The sequence below is a fragment of the Echiichthys vipera genome (assembly GCF_963691815.1).
Source record: "Echiichthys vipera genome assembly, chromosome: 13".
Classification (NCBI taxonomy): Eukaryota; Metazoa; Chordata; class Actinopteri; order Perciformes; family Trachinidae; genus Echiichthys; species Echiichthys vipera.
The window spans coordinates 2382155-2405005 of NC_139838.1; the positions used below are offsets into that span (position 1 = coordinate 2382155).

At 41.0% G+C, this 22851-nt stretch overlaps 1 protein-coding gene across 1 annotated transcript; it reads left to right on the forward strand.

Annotated features, from left to right (window-relative positions):
- Window positions 1-418: 418 nt before the first annotated feature.
- gtf2h4 (general transcription factor IIH, polypeptide 4) lies at window positions 419-21669 on the forward strand. Its single transcript, XM_083925317.1, has 14 exons — window positions 419-530; window positions 916-1034; window positions 1115-1219; window positions 2335-2466; window positions 3568-3753; window positions 7007-7115; window positions 9714-9782; window positions 9880-9963; window positions 14131-14302; window positions 14984-15114; window positions 16912-16959; window positions 17044-17122; window positions 19440-19501; window positions 21296-21669. The coding sequence occupies exons 2-14, from the start codon at window positions 919-921 to the stop codon at window positions 21404-21406; spliced, it is 1404 nt and encodes a 467-aa protein (XP_083781443.1). The 5' UTR covers window positions 419-530; window positions 916-918; the 3' UTR covers window positions 21407-21669.
- Window positions 21670-22851: the final 1182 nt, after the last annotated feature.

Below are 22851 nucleotides of genomic sequence, written 5' to 3' on the forward strand. Positions count from 1 at the left end.
TTTGAGTGCTGTGGAATCCATTACCTAGCTCTCAACTCAAAAGGATTCTTGTTTCTGTAGCAACAACAGACAACCCTGGCAACCAGCAACGCTACTGGCTGGAAACAGAGCGGGACAGAAAGTCATTGTCAAACATTTTTTTTAAATATTAATTCAGAATATGGAAAAGCCATACTTTCATCCTGTACCCCTCAAAAAACTCCCCATGGGTGTTTTATTATTATTATTATTATTCATTTTTTAAATATAGCTTTTAATAAAGATTCTACATATTCAACCTTTAGTGCTGATGTTGTATGTTTTCTTTTTTACTGTGTTTTCTTTTTACAGTAAAGTAGATCCTGTAGTAGCGTCTCCGGTACAGCAGGTGGCGGTAAGGTCTGTATAGCAATCCGCCAAAAGAACATACAGAAGAAGAACGAACATGGCCGCGCAGTGAGAGCCAACTGCCGAATGACAACAATGCCCTTATTTTGGTTTCTAAAATAGTTTTGCTGTCAGTCGGTCGATGTTGTGTCTCCGTCTCACCGGTAAATAAAACATTTGACACACACAACGCCAATACGATTTCAAAGGGCTTTGTGCCTGGAGCTGCTCCGTTGGGAGGGACTCATTAATGGAACATTTCCAAGTCATTCCGCTGAAGCTGTTAACACGCTGCCGCCTTTCACTGTCAACGTTAGGACGTTTCGTACAACATACGTGTGGACCAAAGAATAAAAGCACTTCAGTCATATGTTATAAGAGCATTTTGTTATTTTAGGGACCAGCAAAGCCACGCTAACTATATAACTATAACAACAACAAGAGACTTTTTAAGGGAATTTGGTGCGACGTTCTGCTCCCGTTGGTATGAACGACTTTGACCGTAAACAGTGAGGGTGCGTTTAATGTCCTCTGTCTTTAAATGTGTAGATAATGAAGCTCCGTGTCCAGCTGCAGTGTAAGAACCTGCATGAATACCTGAGAGAGCTGAGTCCTGAGGTTCTGGACAGACTCTACAACCATCCGGCAACATGTCTGGCTGTTTACAGGTATGGTGTCTGTACACATGGACGTATGACTCCAGGGGGGTTGGGATGTGTCATTGTATACTGTCTTTGATCTCCCACAGGGAGCTCCCCTCTCTGGCCAAGAATTATGTGATGCGTATGCTGTTCCTGGATCAGCCTCTCCCCCAGGCTGCACTGGCACTGTGGGTGAAAATAGACAGTCAGAAGTAAGTCACTTCCCTTTTGTTCCGTCGTCATTAGTCCTCTAGCAGCAGTGAACCATTTAATTACCACTTTGTAACATTTCCCCCACTGACCTGTTATAGGGGACTTATTCATGATGGCTCTTTTTCATTTACATCTACATTAGTTTGGTAAATCCTTAATTAAACACTCAGTGTCTTCTGATCCAGAGTACAGATCTGATATCAGTGCTCTCTTCTTCAAATATAAAATCTGGAGGCCTCACTTTGTGTGGTCTGGCTCAACAGATGTACAGTCTTGGGATAAAGGGGGGGATAAAGGCTTTGCTCCCCTTCTTGTGTCTGGGTGTTGCCATTCTCAAAACCCCTTCGCTGCAGGAAACAACAAGAAACTCCCAGCTAGCAGCCTACATTCATCCAGTCTGTACGGAATCTGAGTTTCAGTTTCAGGTCTAAAACAACTTGTGAACAGCACTGGGAAAAGGCTATGTCTGCAGGGCTTTTTTATCGACACAGCCATCATCAGTCAGAGTTGCCACCTATTTGACCTCAGGCAGCAGCATGCACTACTGACAGGGACTTGACCAGTGTACCGACGAGCTCCTGTGGTTACACTTTAATATGTTTCTGCAAGAGCCACATACAGATAGCAGTCTATGGTTTTAGTCCGATGAGCCTCTCCAGAGTTTAAAGGGTGAATATTTAGAATCTTTATTAAAAGCTATATTTAAAAAAATAATAACACACCCACAGGGCATTTTGAGGGGTACAGAATAAAATAATGGCTTTTCCATAAAACATATATTTAGTCTGAATTAATATTTTTTTTTTTTTTAAATTGATGGGTCTGATAATGCCTTTCTGTCACATTCTTCATTTGAATGGGTTTATGTAAAGTCATATGAGGCCAGGGATTTCTGTGGCAATAAAAGCTGAGTCAGCAGTCTGCTGTGACTGATTGAATGTAAAAAATGATAAAAACTGAGCTTTGTGTAGTGCATTCTTCTAGGGTGAAAAGCATCATGCAGGTGAAGGTGCTGTGTAAAAAAGCCTTTCACAGTTTACCACCTACTCTGCGGGAGACTTCACATTTCAGATAATAACCACTTGAGTTTATTGTGAGTGTTTTTGTCTTGCAGGGATCACCATGAATGTGTCTCGGTGTTGGCAGGACTCCGCCTTTGGCACAATCAGCAGCTGCAGGGTGGTCTGCAGGGTTACATTTTAAACCCAGTGTTCAAAGACAACCTGAGGATAGCCCTGCTGGGCGGGTAGGTCTGCTCCCTGTGACATCCCCATTTAATCACCAGGCTGCAGCACTCTGCTCTCTCTCTGTCTTTACAAACTCATCTTTCCATAACCAACATTCAGCTGTTGTACACACAGCTCTGTGTTAGTTGAGGTTCACCTGTTAAATGTTTGTACCAAACCAAACACACCTGCTACATGCTGGGATGTGATTGGTTTGAGGATCCAATACATTAAAGCTTTGGTCCACATTCTGAAAATCAGTTAAGCCTCTGATACAGATTTGAAAAAAAGACCCCCCCGCCCAAACAAACCCCTCCCCTCAGTGTTCCATGATTCCTCCCCTATTCTAATATCGCCCTCCCTCACCTCCTAACATCACACAGAGCCAGAAGCCGGCCGGCTGAAAACACATGGCTAATGTATGCTAACATTCAATTCAATTCAATTTTATTTATAGTGCCAAATCATATCAAAAGTAATCTTAGGATACTTTACAAACTAGGTGTTGACATAGGCGTTTATCAGGCTGGGGACGTTCACAGTCATAAGCCAGTATTGGAACAGACTAATGGAGGCTATTTATGGAACATCTACCACAATAAAACACAAAAATGACCTGTTGAACAAAAAGTCTGCTGACTTCAGCCTTTACCACCTCTCAGAGGAATCCTCCAGTAGCTGAGCTGCTAAGCTAATCACTAGCTGCTCAGAGTTTACAGAGAGGGAGAGGGAGGGGGAGTGGAAGGGGATGAGGCGGGATGACAAGGAGCAGGGGAGACGAGGGGATTGGATGGAGAGTACAAGCCAATGGGAACTTTTCGGACCGGATGGCTCCCATTGGTCAATTTTTATGCAGGCCTACAGCTGATAGACTGAATGGATTTTTTTGGTTCTTTTTGCTTTTCATATTGTGTAGATCAGACTACACGACTATAATCGCTGTATAAACGATGTTAATAATAATTATCAATATTCCAAATCGTAGACCGTAGCTTTAATCAAATCTCACCATCAGTACAAACCAAGTCTTATCAGCTCTAAGTCTGATTTCTAATATGGAAGTACAGTGTTGTTGTTTGAAGTCACAGACTAAGAGGCTCCTCTGCTATGTGGACACACAGGGGCAGAGCCTGGGCAGACGAGGGCAGCACACTGGGACCTGACCGCCACGCACGTGACATTGAGAGTCTGGACCGCTACGCTATGGAGCGCTGGGAGGTCATCCTGCATTTCATGGTGGGTTCTCCTTGTGCTGCTGTCAGTCAGGACCTGGCTCAGCTGCTGGTTCAAGCAGGACTCATGAAAAGGTAAGCACTCATTATAATAGAGAGCACTGACAAGTGTATTTCTACACCGCCCAATGTCCCGCTCACTACTTACCTGGCTCACAATTCTTCATGTACAGGATTTAAAGGATCCTTATCAAAATGTTTGTCTATGCTATGTGTACATTGTGTATACAATTTGGGTTTATTTTGACTTGAATGTGGATGTTAGTGTTGAGAGATCCAGTACTGATAACACTCTAGAAATAAAGCTGCACCTTTTGAGGAAACCATTTGTTGCATTTAGACCGCAGGTACCAGGGTCTGAATTAAGTTCTTGGGACATTTTACCCCCAAAAAGTTCCTGATCTGATTATTTCATTCATTCCATCCAATGTGTTCCAATGCCTTTTGTCTTGTGTTTTGAGATGAAAATCCTGAGAACTTTTTGTCCAAACACAGATTTACTTGTTGTGTTAGTGACACAGAGATGCATATAAAGACCAATGGTCTTGTGTAACCATAGACTGTATATAAACACCTGACTAGACTTATTCAACCGATTGAATCGCCTTCACACAGTTGGATTTGTTGGATCAGGTGTGTTCTTGCTTGGTTGGAATGAAAACCTGCAGCCACAGCGGCCCTTTACTGGATTAGTTTGAGACACATGCTGATCTTTAAAATTCGCTTCTTATCCAGTGTTTATCAAGTCTTTTTCTGATTTTTACACCACACTTGCATATAACATAATACCCAAGTGTTTTATATGGAAATGTTCAGAACAAACTCAGCTTTATGTGCAGTAAGGCCCAAATTTGTCCTAGAGCAATATGTAAAGAGATTATTGGGCCCACATTCTGAAAATCGAATTCCACTTTTTCAAATTCTTCATAACTCTTGTGAAAACACACCTTTACTCATGTTGTTTGAAACGAGATTACCAAAGTCTTTGTTTCACAAAAGTAATGTAATATATGAATAAAATAGTAGATAAATGTAATGTCTGAAATGGAATTTGGTCAATATCGCTTTTGGAGAAAAAGTGTTGTCTCTCACTATTTTCACGATTAGAGGAAATGGGACTTTTTGGGAAATGGGACTCTTCTGCAATATATACCTGTAGATCACGTCTGCACACTGTATAATCGCTAAGATATTGATATAAACAGTGAGAATACATCACTTGGGCGTCGACCTCAGAGGGTTAAGATGGTCAAAGTTTCTGTATCTTCTGTACCTCCCAATTTGTCCCAATCATTTTTTCTAACCTAGACCAACAACTTAACGCCTTTATTTGGCAGAAAAAAACAGCCGTTTTAAAAAAAACTTATTCTTCAACTCCCTAAACCTAAAGGTGGACTAGCACTCCCTAATTTCCACCACTACTTCTGGGCCTGCAACATTAATAAACTTTTATATTGGTTCCACGGTGAAGTTGCAGACGTTGGCCCACCCTGGGCTCATACTGAGATAACATCTTCCTCCTGCTCTTTGCACTCTACGATTTGCTCACAGCTCCCCATAACTGCCTACACGGTCTCACATAATCCGGTTGTCGTTAATGCCTTTAAAATCTAGATCCAGTTCAGGAAGCAGTACGCCTTGCAAAGGGCTTCGAACCATGCCCCCGTTTCCCCCTTCCTGCACCGACCCTGCATTACACATTAGATCAGATAAGGGCCTCAAAACTCTTAAGGACCTGTATGACGAAGGTGTTTTTGCGTCCTTTGCCTCTATGTCGGACAAATGCAGCCTGCCTAATAGCCACTTTTTAGGTACCTTCAAATGAGACATTTTATCCAAAAGCAATTCCCACATTTTCTGAACCGCCCCCTGAAGTAGAGATGAACCAATTCCTGTCTCTCAACGTACAACACAAACGACTGATATCTGTCATTTATAATAAGATTGCTCTTCTGAGCCCATTCCTCACTGTATCACAAAAAATGCATGGGAAAAGGATTTGGGGGTAGACATTATTGATGACCAGTGGAGGGACATTCTGAAACTGGTCAACTCATCCTTTGTGCCAGGCTCGGCCTATTACAGTTACATAGAGCCCATTTCACCAACGCCAACTTGGCTAAGATATACCCCAGTCACAGTAATGTAACCGCTGTAAGCTGTCCCCAGCTGACCACGCACACATGTTCTGGACGTGCCCAAAGCTTGCTGAATTTTGGTGCAATATATTTCAAACCCTCAAACAGACTCTTAACACAAATTTGGAACCCAATCCCATGACTGCTCTTTTTGGGCTCCCTCCGTCTAAAAATCTGCCCATCACTACACAATGTGTCGTGGCCTTTACCACCCTGCTCGCCAGACGCAACACTCTCCTTAAATTGAAACATGTTTCTCCACCGACTCATAACAGTTGGATACGTGAAGTTTTACAATGTCTAAGGTTAGAGAAGTTAAGGTTTTCACAGAGGGGATCTTTGACAGCATTCCACCAAACCTGGGTTGCTGACTCTTATGAGTAACAGTATTACTGTTACTTCTGATGATGCTGAGGATGCTTCCTAATAATTGGAAGGAGGGAAACCCCCCCCCCCCCCTCCTTTTTTTTCTTTAATTACTTTATTCACTTTTACTATTATTTAGATTTTTTACTCTTATTTTGTCTTACTGTACCTGAATCCTTTACTTATGTTATATGTTAGTTAATTACCTTGTTATTTACTGTGACTACGTCTGACATGGTTTGTTAGTGGGATTCATGTTGGTTTTTTTTTGTTTTTCTCTTTCACTTTAAAGCAGAAGCGCCGACTCAGTATGCAACTGTTTTATTTTTATTTGCCTGTCAACTCAACAAAGAAATTTTGGAAGAGAAAAAAAATACTGTCCAGAATATTCTCCAGGATAACCTCAAAGCTACTGCGTGCAAAGATATGCTGAAAGAGCAAATTGAGCGTAACATTATTTATTAGGACTGTACACGAATATTTGAATGTTTGAATATTTGTTCGTTGGGTAGGTATTCGATTTAAAATTTTGTGATTCACATATTTGTTTTGTTTTTTTACACATTCCTTTAAAAAATAATGCCTTTAATTAAACCGAAGAACACACATGTATATATTATATGTTATTTTATGTATTTTGTGGTGTATTGTGATTTTTGAGTTTGGCCCGTGTTCCATCTGCTAACATGGAGCGCACAGAGTTAATGACCTATACTGCAGCCAGATGTTTTGGCTTCACTTTTTGGTATCTGTCAAGACCTCCATCTTTATACATAGTCTGTGGTCAATCCCCATGTTATCCTGACATCTGCTTTGTCTGTCAGTGAGGCAGGGGAGGCGCCCTACATCACATCTGCTGGCTTCCAGTTCCTCCTGCTGGACACAGCATCTCAGCTGTGGTATTTCACCCTGCAGTACCTGAAAACTGCTCAGGTACCTGTGAATCATCTGTTCAATTCAATTCTGTTTTCAATTTATAGTGCTAAATCATGCAAAAGATATCTCAATACACTTTACATATAGAGAAGGTCTAGATCACAAACTATGACTTATTCATTATTTACAGAGACCCAACAATAAATAAGACCACTGGTTATCAACCATGTGTCATTAAAGGGACAACGTTCAGATCTTCATTCTTAACTCTATCTGTCTGGGTTATGGATATGGTGTGAAAAAAGCCTGCAGTTTTTTCCGCTGTTCTGTGTGACTCCGGGGTTCAGCCAGTGAAGCCGTGGGATGCAATACCGTTCACATACTTCCTTGTTCTCTTCTTTTGTTTTGCAAACTTGCTACGTTTCCATCAGTGAAAATCTGGTGTGCTGATGTCATAGACAAGTATTTTTTAAAGTGTACGTTTCACAGTGAGTGCTAACTCGGATATTCAACCAAAATACAACCAGAGAGAGGCCCGTGCTTTAGAGTACTTGGCCCCAGAGTGTGCATCACAAAAACTGTCAGTAATCTCAAATGTTACAAGTCCACGTATACTGTGTTCTGGCAAGAGGTTTGATGCTTCTTGGTGTCTTAATATTTTGGCAAGAGATTACTGTAAAATCCTGCTAAGAAAGTGATCAAGTGTGTGCGTGCGTGCGTCAAGTGCGTGCTGTCCATGGAACTGAAACGTGGCACGGTTGGAAATAGAACTTTGGGCTTTAATTCTATTCATCCACACAGAGAAGGAAGTGAAGGGACAATTAGTGAGAGAGTGAGCAGCAGATAATTGCGAATGAACTGATAAATAACTGTAAAAAAATGCTAAATAAATGTTTGTGATGCAGTTTAAACAGCTTAGCACCTAAGTGTTGTCCCATGTGATCCACTGGTGGATATTAAAATAATTTGTCGGTGACTTTTTCTCTTCCCCTGACCTGCCGGAACAGCACTGGTAGGCTTTGCATTGTTGATGTGAAAAAAAAAAAAAGAATTTAGAATGAGTAAATATTGTAATTAGCTTTCAGTGAAAGAGAGAAGTTTCAGATGGTGTGTGTGTTCTTATTATTCTGTTTAGGTGTATACATAGATATATAAACTGTGTATATGTGTGTCAAGAATTTTTTTTTATAGCTAAATACTTTTTTTTTTCCTTGACATTTTGGGAGTTTCTATAGGAATGTCCTCACGAGGACGCGGTTTCCTGTAACCGCACATCTTTAGTATCGGTTAGGCCGACCATCCACACATAGCCGGCATTATTGGAGCCTGAAAATGGTATTTTTTAGTAACCTGGTCCCAGAGTGTGAAGATTTGAGAATGCCCCCTGTGCCGTTGTCGTCTGGACGGTGAAACTGCATTTGTTAAACAATGACATCATCTCCCCACCTCTGACCTCTAACCCCTGTAGCTTTTCATAAATAAAGTTGCCAAGAAGGTCGCAGAAGTATTGACACAGTGCCCGCCTGGGAGTGCTTTGGGACGGGTAAGGGGCTCCCAGCAGCACCCTCTGCTCGTTGAGGATCTGCAGAGTAATCGGTGCATCAGAGTCCAAAACGGCACAAAAGTCTCCACTAACACCAGAAACAGAACCAAATACAAAGCGATGACGTCAATCAATGCGTGTGACGTTTTACGGCGTGATGGCGTATACATGCAAGAAGCATTTGCGCTGGGCCCAGTCAGTGTGAGTACAAACGGGCCTGGCCCGCGGGGGGAGAGGGAGGGGGGGACAAGTACCCTAAAGCCCGGGGCATGGTACGGACGGACAGTGTGAGTGCGCCCTTAAAAAAGCTAAGAGAGCTTAGGGACCTCTGTGAACGCGGGCAATGCACCCTGGTACATGCAGGAAAAGCTGCTGGAGAACTTTTTCAGTCAATATAGCACACACCGGGAAATTAATTTCTTCAGTGTGTGCGATATTACACATTTACCATCAGCACTGATTGGGAATCTACATTAAAGGTAGTGAAGTTTCCCTAGAGGCACTAGAGTCTCTGTAGCCTGTCATTACTGTGATGAGCACATCTTCAGGCACAGGCTTCTAATCAGTGACATGATGAGCTGCTGCTGCTGACCTGCACACTCTGGGGTCACACTCATCCATTTGGAGGATTTCTGCTCCCTGCCAGACTGTGGTTAATGGCCTGTTTGAGCCTGGTCACTGCTTTATTTATGAAAAAAGATAATGGATCAACTCTCTCTGACTGAGCAACAGGAGTAGGTACATCGTGTTGTCAAAACCATCAATCATTTCCCTGTAAAGTAGAAAAGGAAACAAGTTCATTTTTAAGCCAATTAATAGGTAAGATGAGGACATTAATGGTACATACAATGGGAGTGAACAGGCGACTGAATAAATAAATTGTTAAGGAAAATCAAGAAAATATCTACTTGTCAAATATGTGCAGGAAGTTTAACAGTAAAATATGACAATAATGGCAATAATCGGTAGATGGCAGTGAGTATGACATGACTGTCTCACTGGATGGAGCATGCTTTTAGAGTGTGGGAGATTCTGTCAATGTTTTTGTTCAAGGCCAACACTCATTATTTGAGAATATCTCCTTGTATGGTTTCATTATGTGTGTCTTGCAGTCCAGAGGGATGGACCTGGTGGAGATCTTGTCGTTCTTATTCCAGCTCAGCTTCTCCACGCTGGGCAGAGTGAGTGCATTGCAGTTTTATTGTGTTTGTCTAAGGTTTTAAAAATTCTAGCTTTGTTTCTTTGTTGTTATTGATCATGTGTGCCTCTGTGTCTCAGGATTACTCAGTGGAGGGCATGAGCGAGTCATTACTAACCTTCCTGCAGCACCTGCGGGAGTTTGGGCTTGTCTTCCAGAGGAAGGTGAGGCAAAATCCACTTACACTTCAAATACTGTCAGTACTGTCACTGACAGTGAGCTGAGAATACACTGATGATCCTCATGAGGAAGCTGGGTCACTGCATCAGAATGATGATGATGGTTTACACCTGGACTTGCATGGCAATGACAAAATGAACTTGACTGAAATAAAAAGGGAGCATATAGTTATATGATTACATGTCAGCAAAATTCATTTCTAGGACATGAAAGATATGAACGATTACTGTAGGTATTGTATTCAGGTAGCAGAGGCGGATCTAGAAAATTCCACATGGGGTGGCAAAGCGGTGGCAAGAGGTCTTGGAAGGGTGGCATGGGAGAAGGGAACGCAGGAATCCCCAAATGTAAATGGATTAAACAAAACAAAGACAAAAATACTTTCAAACTATTTCTTGTTTTAACATGAAAAACAAGTATTAATAGCAAAATGAAAATATCAAATAAAAAGTAAAATGATCAAAAATAATAACAAAAACGTATAATTCAGTCCACGAACAATTCATCGCCCATCTTTTTTTTAAGTGAGCTTAAGTCTGTTTTATACTTTTGATTTTCCATTACTTGTTTTTTTATTTTCATCTCCCATTGTTCCCAAGACAGATGTATTTTGCTTGGCCATTCTTTGGTACTCCCTCCATGCGACCATGGCATTCACATGTGAGTGTGATTTGGCATGTACACTGACCCCACTGTCTTTGGAAGTGGCCTTCTTCCAGTTCGAATAGCCATTTTCTGATGTGAATACACTGGTTTTTGATCATGCAAAATGTCTGCATGCAAAGCAGTAAGCTGCATCTATAAACAGGGAATATTGGCCAAGTATTGTACCACTCCCTATGAGAGTGGCAAATAATTAGTTATCTAATGCACTTATACAGTTTTTCTATATTATAGCATTAGTTTACCTTTTGTTTTGTCAGACATTTGACACAGTGTAAAACACATAATAAGACACACTAACATATACAACAGTAAATAGCCAATAACTGAAAACATGTTATTTTACTGAGTGATGCTACTGTACTGTAATTTGTATGGAAAAAGAATAAAAACCTACCATGTGGTCCCGGGGAAGCTGCAGTAGGCCTAGGACCCTCTTCCTCCCTGTCACCTTCGTCTGCCTGGTGGTCACTCCCTGCTTCTGTCCCTCTTTCTGAATCTGCAGCAGCCTCCTCTTCATCCCTCACATCCTCTTCTCCTTCACTTGTTTCTTCAACTCCTTCTGTGGCCTCCTCCTGCTCTGACCCTCCTGGTCTCTCAAGTTCACTACCTTCTCCTTCATTCCCCTCCTTCTCTTCCTGCTGTGCACTTTTCTTACTAAAGCCTGTCAATATCCTCACCTTTTGCTTTCCTTTTCATTGTTCTGTTCTCTCCAGCTCCTCTTGCCTGCAATAGTCAAAATGTGAAAATCTCTGGTTATCCTTACACTACGTTACCATGTAGCTAATATGTATAACAAATATAAAATCAGATATCAAATTTGTCACACGCACACAACAGTTATGTTTAGACTAATCAATGCTGTTGTATTGGTTATTTTCCCAGTTTGACAGTAAAGGGTGTCACCTGGTTTCATTTGTGCAGCGTCATTGCTGTGATATGTGACAGTAAGTGGTTTATTGCACTGATAAGCTCATCAAATCTAGATGATTGATCTCTTAGCCAGAGCTGTGCGGTGTTGTAACGTGACGCACACGAAATGGCAACCCTCTGTAAACGTTATGGATTGAAACAGACAGGCTTAATATTTTGTATGAAGATGTTTGTGTCTTTATTAAAACCAAAACCGATCAAAGGGAAAACATGCCCTCACAAATCATGAGTGAGCGATTTCATGTTTGGCTAAATAACGCGCACACTGTTATTGCTGATGCTGACTCACCTTTAGCAAACATGACATTCATACGAATGTAACTTTAATTCAAACTGGTGTGTTTAAACTTGAGCAGGGGAAACTAACTTCCCCTTTAGGTGCTCGGGGGCAGCTCAGTCGCTCCACTCTTTCTGCCGCAGCAGACTCACTGTTTGAGCCGGACTGTGAACACTGCTCTGCACCTTTGATGCAGGGCCGTAGCTGAGTGGGTCAGGGGCCTAAGATTACATTTACAATTATTCACTCTTGGACAATTTATTGTTTGTTTCCATGCCTAGGAAAGGCTTGTGGACATAGTGGCAGTATGTTTTTACAAGTACAGTTTTAAGAACACAAAAGTTACGGGGGCAGCTGGTCCCCCTGCAGTTCCGACCCTGTCAGGTAGATTATAGCAATAACAGCTACACGTCACAGTAGCAGCAGAAATGACTGAGTCCATAGATAACACATAAAATAAAGCACCAATGGGCTCCTTCCTTTGGGATTGACTTTGGTAATCCACTTGAATGGACTTTACTATGAGAGGAGCTGGTACAGGGGCCAATACGAAAGTCTTTAAAACACTGTTATCCATGTCCGGCTGTTAGCCACTCTCCTGGATTTCTCTGTTTACAGTTAATACACAAAAAAACTGTATCGATGGCTAAATTTAATGTATATAATTCCCGAAAAAGACCATGGGATATTTTTGCGGCGGAATTACACTTTTTAAGATAGAGGTGTGTGCATTCCTGTCTAAATGGGTTAAGAGAAGACCATGTATGACTTACAGTAATAAAACATTTAAACATGTACATACAGTTTAAAGGGGTAATCCAGTGGTTTGGAATCATATTTCCATAAAGCTAGGAGACTTTCAGGAAAACAATTGTTTCTCCTAGGTCAAAGAAGTGAAAAAATTCATGATTTTATGGATGCACCTAAATGTTGATGTTTTTAAATAACTATTTGGCCAATACAGATGTGTTTTTGTTGTTTATTTGGTTTGTGTTGTTTATTTTGTTTTTGTTGTTATTCTATTATCTTTTTAGGAGCACAATTTCAACCCTACAAATGACCTTTGCTATCACCTTCTTTCACATGAAAAATACATATATATTTTATTTTTTTTAAATAACTGCTTCAAAAGCCCTTATATGTCTCTGCACCGGGAACAGCTGGGGCCGGATGCGTTATTTTTTCAGGTTGAACACGGAGGAAAGGACCTGGTAGGATTTTCTTCAAATGTGATGCAAACGTCCACTTGGATTCAAGCATGAATTCCTACGCTAATTCTGACAACATTTCACACAAATGTCTAACAGGATAAAAGGATGAAGTGATGACATTCTGTATCCAAAAGGTCAAAGGTCAACTTCACTGTGACGTCATCATGTTTCGTAACTCAGAACAGAAGGGGACATTTGGTCAGATACTCAACTGGTGACGCTGATCTGATAACTGTGCTGATTGTAGAGATCTGAAGATGTGTGTGAAGCATCTACCTTTCACTAAAAAATACACTTGAATGATTGTAGTCAAAACGACAAATATGGGCAGATACTGATGTTCAGCTAATAAATTGGTAACCTGACTCCTCCAGATGGATGGATTCTCATCAACGAAGCATATGACATACTAACAGCGTGGAGGCAAAGCTCAGAAAGGAAACAAGATGTGGGTAAAGGATATTTTCCGTTTGTGTAACGTGAATTTACGGATCAAAGGCCCAATTTCAGGAGCCCGGTCCATATTCAACAGAAGGATCCAGAGAAAAAAGAGTTAGTCAGTGGCTTGCTCCATAGCTGCATCTCATCCGTGGAAGCCTCCATGTTGTTTACACTCAGCAGTCTCTTCTCGTTTCACTTAAATCCACCTCTAAACCAACGCTGATTGGTTCGGCTGCTTGGCAAACTTCTCAGAATTTACTCCACCGCACATTACCAGACTGATCTGAGAGTAAAATACAGTGGAGTTTGTGAGATCAGGATGGTCTGGCCAATAAATCGGTGCATCCCTACATGATTTATGTCTTTTAAGACAATTACTTTTTTGCATGAAGTAATTGTCACTGTTTGCAGCATGTGACTGATGAATAACGGCCAAAAACAACATGACTCATTAAAGCAGAATTTGCTGATAAAAAGAAAAGACTTAGGTTTAGAGCATGTGTATAAAACTGAACTTAATAATTAGAAATGCTGGAATTTGTTTAGTAATATTGTATGTAGTCATAATGCACATCTATAGTTATAATATGTCCGTTTTCTGTCATTCTTCTGTCTACTGTCATTAGAGGAAGTCGAGGAGGTACTACCCCACCAGGCTGGCCATCTCTCTGGCTGCAGGAGTCACTACCAGCTCCTCCTCCTCCTCCTCCTCATCCTCTAATTTGGCTTCCACCCCTGGTACTGGGGACGCAGGCTTCATCGTGGTAGAAACCAATTATCGTATCTACGCCTACACAAGTATGTCTGGACACTGGAAGCTTTTCGTGCTGCATGTTAAAACCATCGACTGTATAAAAAAGGTTAAAACTAATACATCCCTATTCATGTGAAAGCATTTTGAGAAGGTTGGCAGACTTTATCGATATTTGATGGAATGTCATGTAAACTGTGAACTGCACTACATTAAAATCATTAAAATCAGTGATTGCCACACAAGACTACTCGCATATATAGTCTGGAACAAGTCTGTGAAGTCATAGTTTCATATATCTGCCAGCACTAGAGTGTGGTCTGGCTACACCGGCTTATCATTCTCCGATTGGGGGAATATTACTCTGGATTGTTTGTATTTCTTTAAACTAATCACAATAGTTTTGGGGGCTCTAAGCCTGATAATGGAGATAGTGAAAGGGGAGGAGGGTGCCTGACATGTCGGGCTTTATCCGAGCACTATACATCTGCTAAGCCACACTAGCGTCAGGCTGGATGTCTCAGGGTTTGTTTAGCTTAGCATTAAGGCTGGATGCAGGGGGAAGCAGCTAGCCTCGATCTGGCCGATGTTCGAAAATACAACACATCTAAAGCTTACCACAATTTATTCAATGTTTCTAAATGATACTTGTCTTTTGGTTTGAAAGGATGTACTACTTAACTTTAGTGTACAGAACCTGCCCTGACCTGTTTGTGTGTCCCTGACAGACTCCGAGCTTCAGATCGCTCTGGTGGCTCTCTTCAGTGAAATGCTGTATCGCTTCCCCAATGTAGTGGTGGCCCAGGTAACAAGGGAGTCAGTGCAACAAGCCATCGCCAACGGCATCACAGCACAACAGGTACTCGACCACTGCAAATATGTTCATTACACGGAGTTTGATTTGAGAACTACAGAGAACTGAGCCATGATGAAGTTCAGTCCAACAACATATTAATTTACTCAAGGGGAACCAATGCTCAGTATGAATGTGTGTAAGAACTGATACCTTTTTATGTTCAATTCAACCATGCCTCTAGTTTACACTCTGAAAACACCACCTTTGCTTTAGTTTGATTACATTAGCCATGCCACTGAGCTCTTTAGAAGCCTCTAAAAGCTACAACTGCAACAGTACAGTGAGTTAATTTAAAGGTTCACGCTTTGTCAAGCATGTCTTAAAACAAGAGTCAGGTGGAATTCCCTCTGAGTGTTATTGTCCTCCACAGCAAAATAAGAAAATCCTATGAAACTTGCTCTGACAGTCAATCTGTTCTTAGTATGTGGATGAATATGTTTGGTCATTTTTGGATGCGAGTGTCAGGCAGTTTGGCATTAGCAGGGAAACGCCCCAGTAAAGTCATATAAAGGCAGCTGAACCCAAGTTATTTTGCACTTACTCAGGTTTGTACAAGAGCATGCCACCTGCCACCGCCCTTTCTTTCAGTATATGGATCCACCTCTGAGGGAGTGTGTCACTTTCTGAAAATTCTACCACATAAGCCATCCATCTCCAGCTGCACCTTGATCCAAACAAATGAGTTGTGCGCTTCCTCGGCCAGCGGGACAAGGAAGAGATCTACTGATGGCGAGCCTGAACTGAAACAAATTATAGCAAGCAAAGCCTGTTTTAATGCTAATATGGGCAAGTGAGTTTTAAGATAAAAAAAAATATGTAAAGAGGTCCTTTTCACCAATGGAAACTCCCTGTCCTGCACATCTTTTCTTAACCTGACTCCTCCAGATGGATTGATTCTCATTGTCTCAGCAGATCCATCTGGGAAGTCTCCTTTGGAGATCTTTCGGGCGAAAATACTGGTTGCTGATTGGATAAACCATCTTTCTATCACCAACATACGGGCCAAATCAACCAATCAGATCAACGAAGCGTATGACGTGCTAACAGCGTTGAGGCAAAGCTCAGAAAGTAAAAAAATGTGTGGAAAGGATAATTACAGGTGCCCGGTCCATATTCAACAGAAGGATCCCAGAGAAAAAGAGTTAGTGAGCGGCTGACAGAATTAGGTCTACTGCTCTCTCAATGTGTCTGGATCAGGTCGGATTTGCATGCGTTGAGTCACAGTCAAACCCGCTTCAAAACCAATGCTGATTAGTTCAGTCGCTTGGCAAACAGCTCCAAATGCTCTCTGTCACACGTTACCGGACTGATCTGTGAGTAAAATACAATAGAGCTCAGTGATCAGGATGGGCTCACCAGGCTAGTCTTCTCTACCAATCCAAGTTGGTTTTGTACGTAGTCCTTTTTTTCAATGTCTTTTTCTCCACACCAAATTGTACAGAGGTCGACAAGTCCCTATTCTCTCACTGTCACTGTCTTCCTTACTGCTGGTATCTTTATTTATTTGCCTACACACCTTCATCATGTACAGTAAATGCTGTCAGATTCCTAATTATATTGATTAGAGTCTAGGGAGTCAGCAATTACACTGATGAAGATGTTGACTATATCCAATCAATCAAAAAGATATCTCAGCTAATAAACAGTTCCTTACTTATATTTTGAATGTTGACTATTAACAGTGGGTTTAAGATTGTGCTTTGTGTCTATATGATATGTCATGGACACAGTAAGCATAGATCAGATTTTCCTTGAAAGCATCTACCTGAATAATGTGTCAAATGTGTTTTTACCCTCCAGATTATCCACTTTCTAAGGACCAGAGCTCACCCCGTCATGCTCAAACAGGTAACATCAACCCATCCATTCCCCTAACACTTCATTCTGATAATAATACCTGGTTGTCCTTTAATAGCTATCTCTTTGCTTCAGAACCCTGTGCTGCCTCCAACCATAACAGATCAGATCAGACTGTGGGAACTAGAGAGGGATCGACTGCAGTTCACAGAGGGTGAGATTATTTTTCACTGTGTGTAAACCCTGTTTGTGTTGAATTCACTGATATTTCTGGATGATAGGCCTGTATTCCTCCTAGTTTATTTAAATTTTCTGCTCTTCTCCTCTTCAAATTAACTTCCTCCACAAGTACCAGTTGTCTTGATAAATTCAGTACAATGTAAATTTCCTCAGCACTAATCAGCATAAAAATACAGTCATGTCATACTCCCAACTAAAACACTAAATATTGTCAGTTATATTATTTGATCACTTTGAAAGTCTACCAGCACATCAAATGGCAAAATCCCTCCCTTTCCTGGGAGGCTTTTAAAGTGAAAAATCAACAGGAAGTGCTAAGTTTTTTGACAATAGCTAACCAGGGATATAAAAAAAAACACCATGTAGAAGCAACAGGAACTAAGTGGTGAATGAAAACAGTATTTATGTTCAAAGAGAAAGTGAGAGTGTTGAGGATGTTGTGTTGTGGAAATGTGCATTACACTAATTGTACCATGTGAGGCATTATAAGGAAAATACATTCTCCTGGGTTGGATTCTGTAAGTTGCCTGTAAAACTGGTAGATGTTCATTCGAAATATTACTAAAGGTGTTCTGCAGGGTCCAGTGTCAGATCCATTATTGTTCTCAATTTGAATCAATTGATATACGATATTTTCCCTTCCTCTGAATCCTGTAAATGTCATCTTCAAGGCTCATTTATGCTTCCATTTCATACATAAATAGAGACGTGCGTTATTAACGTTCTAATCGTCACTGCCCTAATACTTTCATGCTCCTTTACGTTGGAATGGACGTTGAGCAAAACATCCTCTAGGGGGTGTCGTTCAGATTCAAAAGTTACTCCAATAAAGTTTAGAGAATGATCCTGCATCTGTTGAGAAGGAGGCAAAATGGTGGACAGCGTTGTAGACGTTGAAGACATCCCAGAGTGTGGACGGAGAATTCCACACATTTGTTTGACAGATGAGACAAATTAATGACGAACATCACTTTCAGTATTTCAGGATGTCCTTCTGGCTTTTAATGACTTGCTCACTCCTGGTGTTCACGGCAATCTTTGTGTACAGTGCCCGACACTGCCTCCACGATTACCAGTGGTACTGCAACATTTGGTCCTTATCGGTGCGCATCCGCAAGCTTGCAGGATACGTGCAGAAATACGGACAAAGTGTACACACAGAACAGACAGAGGGCTCCGTCCGTATCCGTATGCATATCTGACCTAGAGAATAAATGAGCCTTTATGCGGATGACCACATCATCTATAGCCATAAGTTATTCGGAAAATGGCATTTGTATAAAGAGTAGGGAATTCGGGATCACAGTTTCATAACCATAACATTTGGATACCTCCAAAATGAGCAGGGAGTTGGATATCCAGTTTGCAATGCATGGCATCTAAAAGTGAGTGCAAAGGAGTGAATGAAACGTTACTAACGTTACCAGTTTAAACTGGGCTGGAGGAGTTCACAATGCCTTTTTGTTTACTGTCTAAAATACTGCCTCTTGTCAGTATCCAATAATAAAACCCTGATATTTCCTCTGAAAGTAATTGTAATGTCAAACTATCGTGACATCCCAAATCTGAACATATCGCACCACTGTCGGAAACATACGACCATTGGCACACAAACTGTAGGAAATGCTTTTTTCACGTGTTTGTAAAAATGGTTTATGTGACAGTAACAACTGAAACACAACAACATAGGGTTTTTATTCAATATGGAGACTATACATCAACAGAACCAGTTTAATTACATACAGAGCAGGGAAGTGAAATCAGATCACAAGTGATTAGTGAAGACACATTTTGCTGCAGGTGTGAATAGATGGGTTGAGAGCTGTCCACTGTGATGTGATCATTTCAATTAAATTAATTCAATTTTATTTATAGTGCCAAATCATAACACTAGAGGTAAAGACCACACTATGAATTGTTTATGATTTCCAGAGACCCAACAATTCCTCCATGAGCAGCGCAAGTCGCACTATCTTTAACAAAAACAATAATAATATTTATAATTATTATATACAGTATTAATCCAACAAAAAGCTTCCTTCACTCAGGACGGATGATCAAAGGCGGTGCGCTGCCTCAGTGTGGTGGAGCCAGAGCTCTCTGTGGAGCTGCTGTGAGCTGATTGATTCCTAAAGTTTATGAGTTACAGATGCTGGCCTCAGCCAGTGGATAGAGCTGAGCTGTAACTCTTGCTGTCTGAGCTGTTGTGCACAGTAATAGAGAGGAGTATTGACGTTGTGCTGGCCTTTAACCTCATTTCTCACTCGTCTGTATGTTGCTGTCTCCTTCAGGGGTGCTCTATAACCAGTTCCTCTCCCAGGCTGACTTCGAGGTGCTGCGAGACAGAGCTCAGGTTGGATTTGGTTTCCTATCTTCATGACTTATAATCAATATTTTATGGATTTAATGATCAGTTAAGATGTATTTTCTGTCTCTGTATATTCTTCTGTTACTGATCACTGCTGTTTTACGACTTGTTGATGTGATGCTGCACAACCTTTAGATGTATACACATGTTGAAAGATGGCTGAGGTTTCTATGGAGGCCCAGTATTCATGTGAAATGATGTTTTGACCTGCAGCTTGGATCAGGCTGTAGTCATGAATCTTACACGTAGCACCCGTCTCTAACTCTGACCAAACATGCCTTTAAATCCCACTCCCACACACATACTGTGCGCCATGACCTGGCCTTATATCTACAATCTATCTGTATTGGCTGGCACCACTGACTTCACTTTCGTGTGAATGGCGGGGCCCCATCAGTAGTCCAGCTGGCTTCACTGCATTTAGCTCCTCTAGTCTCACCGACAGACACTGATGACCCCCCCCTTCTGGTATCACAAACATTTCCACATGCCAATGATGTCTGTTACCAAAGGAAATAACAGGATTTCAATATAAAGTTGTACCTGAGTGTTAAATTACAGCTGAGTCTCCAGGGTCATCAGGCAGGCTCTCTCAAACACTGCTTTGGTTGAGTTGGGCCCACTACACCAACAAGCTACCTATGCTAGCCGAGGCCTTTTAACAACAGCTCTAGAAAATAATCTACCCCTCCATCTCTTTGACCGTGATAACTTTTTTTAGTTTAAAGGGCAACAAAGTGCCAGGGAGCTCAGTTATGGCATAAAAATAGAGCTGCAATGAGCAGTTGACTAATGGATTTTTGAAAATTGATTAACTGTAATTTTTTTAGTGCAAAAATGGGGGGAAAAAACATTTTCAACCTCTCAAATCAGGGGATTTCCTGCTCTTCTCTGTTTCATGTGATATTTAGCTTAATCTGGCTGTTAAGTGTGATGGAACACCCTTTCAAAATACGATTTCCGGGTCCAAACGCTCCATTGAAACAAAACAGACAACAACGGCCGGACATCTGAACAATAACGGTCACCACTTTGGTCAGTTAGACAACTTTTTCATAGATAAGAAAGAGGTCAAATGACAATTACATTGTTTTTTTAAAACTCAAATCTGTTCAAGCAACAGGGAACACAACACTGCAGCGTTGGAGAAATACGAGGCTTGGACCGGCTTGGACCAGGATATCATATTTTGAAAGGGTGTTACGTCTTAACAGCCGGATGCCTCTGGGTGCTGGAATGGAAAAAAAACAAACATTTAAAGACATCACTTCTAGTTTCATTTCCTATTGGTCCATTTCATTTTATGTATATGGAATTTTCCAAACAGTTAGCTTAAAAAGCAGACATTTCTGTCCATTGAGTTATTTTCAAAATACATTAAAGTTTCACACATCAATTCAACATATTTTGGAATACATACAACTTAAAAAATAAGGGACCGATCGTCTTTGTATCTTTGCATAGACCACAGAAATAATAATAACAGGTTAATAATCAGTTTAAATCTTTCCAGAATGTGCTTTACAGGATATATTTTATGGAACATTTTAAATAGCACCAGTCATTTAATTTTATATAATATTTTTCAAATTTTCCTTTTCCTACATCAAATCACCATAAATAGAAGACCAGAACATTTGCATTGGGGGAATATTATCATCCACAAGGGTATTCTGGATTTATTACTATACTATTTGATGACTTCCCTGTAAGTGCAGAGCTGATACTGTCTGCCTCGCCAGTAGCCTACTGCTGTCTAATGCCTTTGTTTTGGTGCAGGGTCTGGGCTGTCTGGTGTGGCAGGACGTGGCTCACAGGGTGATGGTGGTGACGCCGCAGGGACACAGTGAGGTCAAAAGGTTCTGGATACGACAGAAGTCCAACACGTAGCTGGAGGAAGAGAAAATCGTCAGGATTTTGTTGCTTTCACATTTGTTCATCATTGCTGTCAGCGCTGTAACAAAGTGGAGATGATGTCATTATTTTGTATTTTTCAGAAAAGGTTGACGTCAATGTTTTTGCATTAAATGGTTATGAGAAGAAATTGTAATTAATTTCAATTTCATCTATAGTGCCAAATCATAACAAAACTTATCTCAAGACACTTTACATATCGATAAGGTCCAGACCGCACTATGAGTTTTTATTTGTATTTATTTAGAGACCCAACAATTCCTTCATGAGCAACACCAAGTACCAATAACTATAATAAAAGAGAGAGAGACTAGATATGAGTATTAGAAATGATGTTAGTTAGTTAAGGTAATAGAAATATGAATAATAATAATTATTAATAAATGTACACCTCTGCTCATTTTTCTTTATCCACTAGTTATTTGCATGCAATTATTGTAGTATGATGAAATACTTAAAGACTGTACATGAAGCAATGTCTAAATCAATGCTTTTTACAAGTTGGTCCACATTCAATGAATACTATGCACAGGGCGAGGATGCATGTGGTGGATGGAGCCTGTGAATGTTCTCATTTGTCCAGGTCATCCTTATCCCCAAAGCAACTTCAGTCCAAAGCAACTGGACTTGGTTATTTGTCTAGGAAGATGTTTCACCTCTCATCCAAGAGGCTTCATCAGTTCATGTACGCATCTGACCAGCCTGGGACTGGTCCAACTAACTGGTGTGAGATCCAGGTATTTAACCTCTCGCAAGGCCGATGATGTCACTGGAACCCTTTGTGCTCCAAGTGCCAACGACTGTCGTTAGAGTGGTAGTAGATGGCTTCTTATACCTAATTCAAAAGAGGAGTAAAAGAAGCCATCTATGCAAAAGTAGAGAAACCATCGCTTAACAGAGGAGGTCTGAGACACCACGTATCTCCAATTTACAATGCTGCCCTTTCATCCCTTCCCAGGAGATTCAACAATCTAAGAACAACTGTTCACAAATGGCCTCCTGTGACTCCAATGACTGTCGTTAAGACTCAATAGAGCACTAACGAAGTCCAAACCAACTTCCCACCAACGACTGCCACTCTAACGACTGTCGTTGGCACTTTGAGCACAAAGGGTTCCAGTTACATCATCAGCCTTGTGAGAGGTTAAATACCTGGATCTCCGCACCAGTAGTTGGACCGGTCCCAGCCTGGTCAGATGCGTACATGAACTGATGAAGCCTCTTGGATGAAAGGTGAAACGTTTTCCTGGAAAAATAACCAAGTCCAGTTGCTTTTGACTGAAATTGCTTTGGGGATATGTGGTGGATGATGTAGGTTTCATGTCATTTTGATAGTTGGCGGCAATAACGCACCAAGAACTGTAATGCACCAACAAAGGCAGTGAAGATTTTCACAATGTAGGATTTAAATCAAATAATCA

Excerpts from the sequence above, each read along its gene's own strand:
- gtf2h4 (XM_083925317.1), top strand. The coding sequence starts at position 919 with ATGAAGCTCCGTGTCCAGCTGCAGTGTAAGAACCTGCATGAATACCTG. Across the intron at positions 1,035-1,114 it reads ACATGTCTGGCTGTTTACAG|GGAGCTCCCCTCTCTGGCCA; the intron begins GTATGGTGTCTG and ends GATCTCCCACAG. Across the intron at positions 1,220-2,334 it reads GTGAAAATAGACAGTCAGAA|GGATCACCATGAATGTGTCT; the intron begins GTAAGTCACTTC and ends TTTGTCTTGCAG.